General features: G+C 41.5%; 2 protein-coding genes across 2 annotated transcripts in view; one reads left to right on the forward strand and one right to left on the reverse strand.

Annotated features, from left to right (window-relative positions):
• The first annotated feature begins 904 nt into the window (after window positions 1-904).
• On the forward strand, window positions 905-4,048 carry phox2bb (paired like homeobox 2Bb). Its single transcript, XM_031866857.1, has 3 exons — window positions 905-1,333; window positions 1,977-2,164; window positions 2,594-4,048. Exons 1-3 carry the CDS (start codon window positions 1,093-1,095, stop codon window positions 3,020-3,022), a joined length of 858 nt encoding a protein of 285 aa, XP_031722717.1. The 5' UTR covers window positions 905-1,092; the 3' UTR covers window positions 3,023-4,048.
• Window positions 4,049-5,464: 1,416 nt separating this feature from the next.
• Window positions 5,465-10,350, reverse strand: part of LOC116394068 (LIM and calponin homology domains-containing protein 1) — a 74,697-nt gene continuing 69,811 nt past the window's right edge. The window contains 4 exon segments of the mRNA XM_031866856.1: window positions 5,465-7,447; window positions 8,373-8,475; window positions 8,793-8,901; window positions 9,745-9,840. Of these exon segments, the coding sequence (XP_031722716.1) occupies window positions 7,422-7,447; window positions 8,373-8,475; window positions 8,793-8,901; window positions 9,745-9,840 (334 nt within the window). The 3' untranslated portion in view covers window positions 5,465-7,421.

Genomic DNA, 10,350 nt, shown 5'->3' on the forward strand with positions numbered 1-10,350 from the left:
CTGAAGAAGCCTTTTTTTATTCACTGTAGCGACATTAAAAAAGTGTTTTCCTCTAAAAAGAAAATGTGAAAATCGGATGATTTGTTTCGGAGCACATCTGCTTGCTTCAGCAGTTCTCTCGCAGTCAGTGAGCTGAAACAAAGCAGAATAATTCGGCCCATATATGGTGCAACAACTTAATTGAAACCAAGGGACTTCACCTCAGTTGCAGATTTTCATTTGTCCAAAAAAAAAGGGGAGATTTTGAACCATAAAAAATATTCGTCAAGCCTAAGCGACGAAATCGGCTGTTAAACCCGTGAAAAGGAACATGTTTTTGGAGCCTCCGTGCAGAAGATAAAGAGTCAGAGAGCCAACAGACGGGCAGGGAGAAGAGGCAGAGGGGGAATACTATGTGAAATCCTGCCCAAGGTATACGCTCGCTTAAAAGGCTTAAAAGCTTGGAGAAAATTGGATCAGGGAGAATCGTCACCCAACTTTCATTATTTCCAAGTGGTGTGATTGAATTAAAGGGCAAGATGGTGGTTGGAGAGGAGTGGGGGTGGATGGGTAGAGGGGTGGTGGGGGCGGCGGCGGCGGTGGAGGGGTGCGTAATGGCGTGGTATTAAATTCTAATTAGAGATGCAGGGGATCAATGATAGGGAGGTTGGACAGCCCGGGCCCCCAGTGCCAGCCCAATAGACTGATGAGTTATTGTCATGTAAAAAAGCGCTAGCAATAAGACCAAACGCTTTGCTATTGTCCAAGCGGAAAGAGCCAAGTTTATTATGAGGACTATATGCTCTAGAGACCTCGGGCTAGGCGGCTCTTAGGGGGCTTTTCATAAAACAGGGCTAGGTTCCTATAAAGGAGGCCAGTTTTGGAGCAGGCGCTGAGCAGTGAACATCTACCCACCGTCCAGCCTCCTTCCAACCAGTTCAAACCAAACAAGTCATCTTTCCCCCCCAACTCAGACCGCGCGTCCTCCTCATTTTTATTTCGATTATTTTTTTTATTTTTTACTTACTAACCCAATTTTTTTGGGGGGTAGTTTTTGTTTGACTTTTCTTTTTCCGGGAGGTGCAGCTTTCTAACTCCACCGAGCTTTCTCAAATGTATAAAATGGAGTATTCTTACCTAAATTCCTCTGCCTACGAGTCATGTATGGCCGGGATGGACACGACGAGCTTGGCATCGGCCTATGCGGACTTCAGCTCGTGCAGTCAAGCCAGTGGGTTTCAGTACAATCCCATCAGGACCACTTTCGGGGCCACCTCCGGCTGTCCGTCCCTCACGCCGGGGTCTTGCAGCCTGGGGACCCTGCGGGACCACCAGAGCAGTCCGTACGCCGCAGGTAAGCAGCGGCTCCGGAGCCTCAACCCGCCGTAATATAGGACGCCTTGATTGCATTTGAAAATGGAAATGTGTTTAGTATTTACCAAACGAAATTTGCTTACACAAATGAAAGAATTTATCACGTTAGAAGCGATTGCAGGCAAGCGTAATTCGGTTACGGGGTTACACTATCCCAGTCACACCCAAAAACCGCCAACAGAATTATCTTAAGCTGCCAAAATGATAGGCATAATTTATTTACTTTGCGATGAGACATAAAGCTTCGAAAATAATTAGATAACCAAAGACTAAAGCTTATTATTGGCACCGAATTGGAGCTACAGTAGCAGCAAGCGGGGCGGATGGGAGCATTATGACAAGTTTTCAAACTTGAGCCTCAATGTGAGGAGCAACAATTAGTTTAACATCACAATTAACCGCATCACAGGTCAGCGACGTTATCAATTCAGAACTAATTCACAGGTATCAAAGGCATAATACAATTGAAAGCTTTCGCCCAGCGCTCACAACCGGATTTTATACAATATATCGAGTTTGAATTTACCTCCATTTGACAACATCACAATTACACACACTCATATGTCACGCTGCACGGATGAGACCACTGCACGTCTAACGGTTTTTATTTATTTCGTTTACAGTTCCCTACAAACTCTTCACGGATCACGGCGGACTGAACGAGAAGAGGAAGCAGAGGCGCATCCGGACCACGTTCACCAGCGCCCAGCTGAAGGAGCTGGAGCGGGTTTTTGCTGAAACGCACTACCCGGACATCTACACCAGAGAGGAGCTGGCACTCAAAATCGATCTGACTGAAGCCAGAGTGCAGGTACGGACGCCAGCCTGCTCCCATTATACGCGCGATTACGCACGCGTGGATTTATGATGCAAATAAGAAGCATTTTTAACACATCGCATCTAATTACTTACTTTTAATAGATTTTAGTGAAATAAGATATTTAATTATTATTTTGACATGATCAACTGACCTCCAACTGCTGGCACCATACACTCCTGCATTAATGCACACCATCACATGGGGGGTTTGTCTTTAGGGACACTTGAGACATTTAAACATCAAAACGCATTTATAAGCACAAATACTTAGAGTTCATTCCTCTAGATGTGCGCCGTATAGCCTTGTTATGTCTACTTCAAAACTGAGCGAATAACTATAGAGCAGTGATTCACTTTGTTTGGTCACAAACCAAGCCTTCATGGTTTAACTTTTGTACTTCGCTCTTTCTCGTTTTTCCAGGTGTGGTTCCAAAACCGTCGCGCCAAGTTTCGCAAACAGGAGCGGGCAGCTGCAGCGGCCGTAGCGGCTGCCAAGAACAATTCCGGAAAGAAGTGCGACCCCAGAGATGAAGACAGCAAAGACAACAAATCGACCGACCCCGACAGCACAGGAGGACCGGGCCCGAACCCCATCCCCACCTCCAACTGCGGAGGACCGAGCCCCACCGGAGGCCAGGTCAACACCACCGGGAACGGACAGGTGGACCAAGTGAAGAACTCCGTGTCCACCGGCATGGGGGTGACAGCGGCAAACCAGGGGTGGGCCACCGCCCCGGGGACCATCACCTCCATCCCGGACTCATTGGGCGGGCCGTTCGCCAGCGTACTGTCGTCTTTGCAAAGACAGAACGGAGCCAAAGCTACATTAGTAAAGACCAGCATGTTCTAATGAAGCTTCACATCGAAAGGGGGGAGAAACAGAGAAGCTCCCCCATCCTCCGGAGAGCGAAAAGCAATTGCCCACGACAGACTTAAGGACACTAAAAAGCAGTGAAAAAGAAGATGACAACTCTTGTTATTTTATTTTTATGCCTTGCGCCGTTTCTTGTGGTCAGTCGACACATTTGCTGTGAAAATATCCATCTTGACAAGTCATATTGTCTGCTAATAACATCGTTTTCGTTTCATTAAAACGAGTGCAAGTTGGGTGAAATGTTTCCACGTGTTTCATCTAAAGACTGAAATCCTGAAAAAAAGGCAGAAGGCGTATTAATATCAACAAAATGAGACTTCTGCTGAGATTCTTCACGCGTAAAACCAGAACAAGACAACATCAAAGCAAAAATGTTTAAGAATCAAAAGACACATTGAAAGGCTGAATCCTCGATGAAGTGACTTGTTAAGATGAACATTTTTTGGTTTTTTTTGGGCCAGGTTTATGAGCAAACAGACGTCCGCGCGCTGCTTCATGCCATCAGTGCGCAGAGGAGCCTCGTTAAGTCACATCACATGTCAGAGTTCAACAGCTGCTTTGTTTGGTAAAGAGACGTTTAACATCCACGGCTGAGGATGCGCTCACGCGACCTGCTTCTCTGATCTGTGCAGACACAATATGCTGTTTGGACAGCAGCCTCTTTACAGCTGTGTGTGTTTGTTTGTTTTTTTGTTTCCAGTGCTGCTGAGAGTTTAGTTTTTTTAAATTATCGATATAAACACAATTATTTCCTCGAGAAAAAAAAAGGCACAAACTACTGCAATGTTCACCTCAGACAGGAAATCTGTGTGTTTTGTGTGTCTTTCTACGGCAGTGTTTTTGTGGCTCAATCTGTATAGTGTTAATACGTATTATTGTCTCCTATAGTTGAACCATAGGCCATACTCCCTCGTAGATCGATCATACAAGTCTTTTTGATGTTTTACAAAAGTCCCTCGGAAGAATTTATTTTGGGTAAAAAAAAAGAAAAAAAAGGAGAGGGAATGGATGCAAACATTGTATTTATTTCTATATAATTTGCATGTTGTCTTTTTGTCTGATTTTACGATGATTTCTCTTCCATTTTGTGAGCATTATGTAACACGTTTTGTCCAGGATCTGAAAGTTATTTATATGTAGGTAATGAATGCTTATATTTAAGAAGGAAATATTTCTACATGTGCACATAGTTTTCCAGGTGTACCATTGAAATGGTTGTTGATGATAAAAAAAAAAATAATAATAGTCCAAGATGCTTTTGTCATGTTTTCTTTGGTGGGGAATGTTATTCGTTATTATATTATCCGTTTACGTAATCTTTAACTACACAAACCTGAAACAAGCTTCTTAATAATTACTCGGTCATAAATGAATAGAAGTTTATTTTCAGTCATGGTCGTTTGCACAGGCCGGAGATTTCAGCACCACGGACAGCTCAACAATTCACTGAGTATTCACTAACTTCTCCTAAACGGTGAAAACAGTCACCTTTAAATTAACATAATTTCACCCAGTTTAAATGCAAATATCCAAAATGTAGTGTGGAACCGAATTAAAAAAAAAACGCTGCATCGATGCAAGAAAATATAAATTTTAAAGCTCAACATTGCACTGACCTTTTTAAGGGGAATTTCTGAAGCAGGTGTTACACAAAAATCTGTGACCCATAACATTTTGTGCACAAATAATGACCAAACACTGACAGCTGTGACTCTTTACACCGACCTGAAAAACTGTCTGTCACAGCTATTTAAATGTGCGACACTATCTGTATCTCCACAGTCACAATTTATGAGAACTTGTGACACCAATGGAAATATTATGAATGCATATCTTTGGCAACAAGCTGAAGTTCCTAATCAGTTCACATATTTCGATGTAACACTTGTTCAGGTGCCTTACAACTAAACCCAACACTCAACCAGTCATTTCTACGGAGTCTAACCATATTCGGTCTTTAAATTAAACTAAATTAAGACGAATGATGAATCTAACGTTAATGGCAGAATTCAATAGTAATATCTATTTTCTCAGTTGCATCTGATTTTTTAGCCATGTCCTCTGACTTTGTATTTTCTTTGTTATATTGCTTACAAATTCATATAGTTTTTTTTTCCAAATCTCCCTCATCGAGAATTACCTGGTTAAAAAAGGTTAAATAATAAAATAAGTCAATGAACAAATAAACCACTTGGGCAGTGCTGCATTCAAAACTATTTGAAATGTAAAAAACTTTGACTGGACACCGGTTTCCAAATATATACTTGATATTTAGGTTCTTCTTTTACACATTGGTTATTAACAGAAGACGCCATGTGCAGTATCAAGTATTTATTCACCGTTTCCTCTGCGAGTTTATGACTTTTCTTCTTTTTGGGGGGGGGGGATTATTGGAAAAATAACAGACAGAATCACAGATTTAATTTATAACATTTTATTTATAAACATACAGTTTGCTATAAATGCCATTGCATTTAAACATCAAATGAATCTATATTTCGGATAGTGTTCAGGTGAATATTACAATAAATACAGAACAGACGTGAAGGCTCCATTCCCCAACCATCCTGTTAAGACGACCTTCTGAATATAGAGCTCCGCCTCAAAGATCCCGCTATAAGAGACTCGAGATTTATTCATGAACTAAATGAGGATAAAAAAAAAAAAAAATACACAACCAGAACAGAAGCTTAAAAATACTGTAGATCAGAGAGATGGACCCGGAGGAGAAGCTTGGCTATAGGACGCCGTTCAGGAGGAGGAGGCTGCTAGTTTGCTTTCATACAGCAAATCATTTGGTTTTAGGCTTAAACGTGCATTTTTCTTTTTTAACATCCGCAATACACAACCGAGCTCCTCTCATACAAGTCCAAAAAAATGAAGCAAGTGATTTCAAATGTCCACCATGGCGGCACAGATCTTTAGTTTTCATCCAACCAAATATTGCACGGGTGCAACTGCTGCTGGTACGAGTGTTCATATCACCTCTGCTGTTCAACTAGATGCAACGTTGTGTTTTTGTAATTGTATAAATGAATCCTACCACTGAGCAATTATCAAAATTACCTCAATTAATAGCATACAGAAGTCTATATCTCTCTAGAATAAAACATTCAGAAATAAGTCAATGGTATCCCCTGCAGTATATATTTTTAACAAATGTGTTCCTTTGCACTGCTTTTTATCACTGCAAATCACGGAGGGGTCGAGGGGGGGGTAAAATGAAGGGTGTTTATGTAAAATAAGCAGTATTTATCAAGTGAAGTAAAGCGTGATGCAAGGGAGAGATGCAGCCCGTCTGTCTGCAGTTTAAGGTTCAAATTTGGCCAAATCCCTCCCTCCACCCTTAAAAAAGAAAAGAAAAAAGAAATCAAACACCATACAGCTGGTGCGTTTCTTCCTGCATCACCTTGCTTTTCCTAAGGCACATTAAAGTCCTGACTTTCCGAGCCGACCTGCTGTGACCCAAAAGCACAAAAACAGCTCACGAGTCGAGTTATTGCCCTGAAGATGAAACTACATCTTTAATATGTGGGTTTTGTATCAGAAGCTAATTTTGTTCAGGAGCACAGAACAGGAGACATTAGGGGCCACTGTGAGGGCCAAAGGATCAAAGTAGTGGGTTTATAGTGACCTTTACTGTACTTTCTAAATGAAGTTTCTCTATATATTGTTGTTTTAAAATTAAAGGGTCATAAAATTATTAATATTTTACAGATCCCGTCTGTTTGGAGAAATAAAAAAAAAATGCAAATTGAGCTGCCTGACCACACATTCAGTTTTCCCACCAGTTTTTGGATTTCTATCCAAATTAAGAAAATCTTTCTTAAATGATAACACAATGATTCAGTAACTAATATACTGCATTTACATCATATGGAATTGAATAGTTTTTTCCAATCAGGAAAATAGAATCTGCTTCAACGTAACCAACGACTTGAACACCATATTTTCTCTTTGTGTGTTCACTCTGACAGTGTAGGACGTTAACATCAGCCTACCTGTGTTTGAAGCATGGTTATTGCTATCACTATTGCCTTTTATTTTCAACATGGCCGCCACCCCAGAACAGTCTCTCTCTCCCTCTCTTGCTGCATGATGGAACAGAGTCTGTGGTGGTACGTGGACCAATCAAATCCAGATTTCACTCACATATCAGATGACATAAAACACGTAGAATATATATATATATATTTTTTAAACGTTTGACTGTCCCCAGATCCCCCGTTTGGCCCCCGTGATGAATCTTCATTGGTTACTGAGCTGCAGAGGATGCAAAGATCCCAACACGCTGTGAAGGACATGATGTGCAGATAATCGCTTTAGAACAGGGATGGGGTTTCTTCCGGTGAACCTTGTGCTTTTCTGTTGAGCGTCACAATGTGGTTGGCTGTCCGGCCGCTTGAAAGGAAAAAGAAAGACAGAAAAGGAAGCCCACAATTTTTATAAACCAAAATTGTTTTAGGGGTTTGTAGAAGGCCAAGGACATGCAGCTCTAATGAAAGAAAAGCTCTCTAATAATGACTTTGGAGTCTTTTGATTGAGTCTCTGATTTGATTTTGTGGTTGATCCCCAAATGATAACAGCTGCTGAGAGGTTATGTAAATGTGAGCTTGAACTTCTGCTCTCGTGCAGACAAGGAGAAAGGGACGGAAAGTTACCGTCATCCTCTCCCAGCTAATACATGTTTCTCTTCCTCCTGATGCAGCTTCAGATCCACCGACCCATTGAGCCAAGCTTCACTGTGTCTGACACTTCCTTTATTAAAGCTGCACCGGGTCGGATTTCTATATTAAAGTACACTCGTCTTATCAGCCACACAGAGAGGCTGCAATAAAGAATGAAACCTTTGAAGTGCACCTTTCATTTTTTGATCATAAAACAGTGTCAGGTTTGCTTTGAAAATAATAAACCAAACAAAGCTTTGTCTATTTTTCTTTACCGGGTTTATGAGCACCGTATTTACTGCTGGTGCTATGACACCATCACCTTATTGAAATGATTCATCAGTGAAAAGATGAAATATGGCCGACATTACCAAACAATAAGGAACAACAACACCTTACCCTTTTTTGTAATATTGGAGAACAATTAAACTTTGTGTTTATGAGCGTTACGTAACGGGGAAGTTATCTTTTTATTCCTGGTGGTTGTGTTTTTAGATATTCAGACTGGTGGTTGATGTGCCTGGAACTCATTAATGATGTGGATGGATGGTTTGAAACATTGTTGTAGAAACAGCAGACAGAGAGAAAAGGGGTGAGACAAAAGAGGGAGAGTATCAGGGCAAAGCTTGTGTGAGAGCACAGAGGGAGGAGGGACTTACAGCGGGAGCGGATGTAGCACTGGTGGCAGTTGAGGAGGCCGTTTCTGATCCGGACGTCCGTCCCCGTAGTCGTGTCGCCTAACTGTCCCTTACACACACCGCACTGAAGAGAGACAGGGGGACTATTTTCAACTGCGGATTAATATACATTTGGTGCTCTTGTGAGTCTTTCTGGCAGCAGGACGTTGTATGAAGGACTGACTTGAAATAGCGCCGCTCATTGTAATGACGTAAACATGTCAGCCAGTGAAACAGTGTGGATCACCGATATGTTTGTGGTAGTTTTTGTACAACAACTGTAGATTTGAACACAATAATTGCTGCACAACATACACCAACACTACTGTTAAGGTACAGTAGCATTCATACTTGTAATAGATAATTAAATGAATAAAAAACTAAATAAATTCTGTCACCGACCTTGAAGCAGTGAATGTGGAAGTAAAGACTGAGGGTCTCTATGATCATGGCCGCCCCCTTCCCCAAAGGCTGCCCACAGCTGGAGCACAGCTTCTTCCCACTGACAGACCTGCAGGAGGGAGGGAGAGACAGAAAAGCCTGTGATACCAGAAGCACCTGTAGATGGTGTGAAGTACTGATTACTTAAAACAGTTAGGCTCCTTTGACAGTGAATATGAAAGAAAAGCACAATAAGCTGTTCATTTGTCAGTGTTTTGTTGAAACTGATGTAATGAATTGAATCCCAGCCACAGTTACTCTTCAAAACCCAAAGAACAGCAGAACCTCTTTACAGTAAACAACTACTCATCTTGAACTTAAGGTCAGATAGCATCCTCTGCAGTGGACTACAGTGAACAAAAATAGATTATTTTAAAAGAAAGTGTGGTGGTATACATATACTGTATATACATACATACATATATATGTATATTATATATAAATATATTCCATTCCTTGCCTACAATGTTTCAGGTCGCTCCTTCTGCTATTCTGTCTGACAGCTTGTTGTTCTTAGCTGTTTATGTTTCTATTGATCAAGGTCCTCGTGTTTAACGTTCACCAGACTCCGTCTACTTCACATGTTTTCTTGTGCCTTCTGTGTGTTATTTTCCCCACTCATTTGTAATGAAAAATGTATTTCACTGCAGGTGAGCTGGCACATTCAATTTGTTATTGTTTACAAATGAACATTTAAGTGTAAAACAAAGAAAAAGATGAAATAAAAATAATTAAAAACTCCCGTTTCCTCTCATTGCATTGAAATTCACATTGCATTCAAGGGTCCTTGCTGCAGTGCTACATGTCATGAGACGGGTGGGGAAATGTGGGCAGCAAAGCAGAAAATGACAGTGCAGAAATGAATCCCCCCCCCGTCCCTCTCCCTCCCTGTGGGCTGTTTGTGATGCAGTACCTGTTGGGTGCTGGAGGCAGCGTGTCTGGAGGCGGTGGACATGCTGCGGGGGGTTTTGATGAGCTGCGGCACATGTTATTATCAATGGGACCACTCCTAGAAATGGACAGCAACATGCAACATGATGATGACTCACAGCTACAGCGACTCTATTGGCTGGCAGAGTCAGACACGAACCAATCCAAAGCCAGAACGAGCTGAACAAACTACATTACTCACTAATGTTTAAGCAAAACCCAGACCTACCTTTAAAACACTTTTCTTGTCACAGACTATTGTTTCTTTATGTGGAGGAAGACTATGGGGGGGAAATACAGCTGCAATATGCCACCTGCTGGTCGAACAGGTTAACTGAAGGTGTTACTAAAAGATCCTCTCTGCTAGTCACAAATACGTATTGACAGCCAGAATGAAACGTGAATACATAGTGTTGCTGTAAACAGTGCTTGGTTGTCTTATACACCACACTAATCATTAAAGGACATTCTGTGTGATTTCAACAGTGGGCTCCTAACTTATAACCGATAAATGGAAAATTGAAAAGGGACTGAAGGCTTCTCACACACACACACACACACACACACACACACACACACACACACACAC

This window comes from Anarrhichthys ocellatus, unplaced genomic scaffold, assembly GCF_004355925.1.
Source record: "Anarrhichthys ocellatus isolate YVR2014 unplaced genomic scaffold, GSC_Weel_1.0 scaffold37, whole genome shotgun sequence".
Lineage (NCBI taxonomy): Eukaryota > Metazoa > Chordata > Actinopteri > Perciformes > Anarhichadidae > Anarrhichthys > Anarrhichthys ocellatus.

What these genes read in the sequence shown, in the direction of transcription:
- phox2bb (XM_031866857.1), top strand. Translation starts at nt 1,093, where the DNA reads ATGTATAAAATGGAGTATTCTTACCTAAATTCCTCTGCCTACGAGTCA. An exon ending in GAGCAGTCCGTACGCCGCAG is followed by an intron (nt 1,334 to 1,976) that starts GTAAGCAGCGGC and finishes TTTCGTTTACAG; the next exon opens with TTCCCTACAAACTCTTCACG. An exon ending in TGACTGAAGCCAGAGTGCAG is followed by an intron (nt 2,165 to 2,593) that starts GTACGGACGCCA and finishes TCGTTTTTCCAG; the next exon opens with GTGTGGTTCCAAAACCGTCG.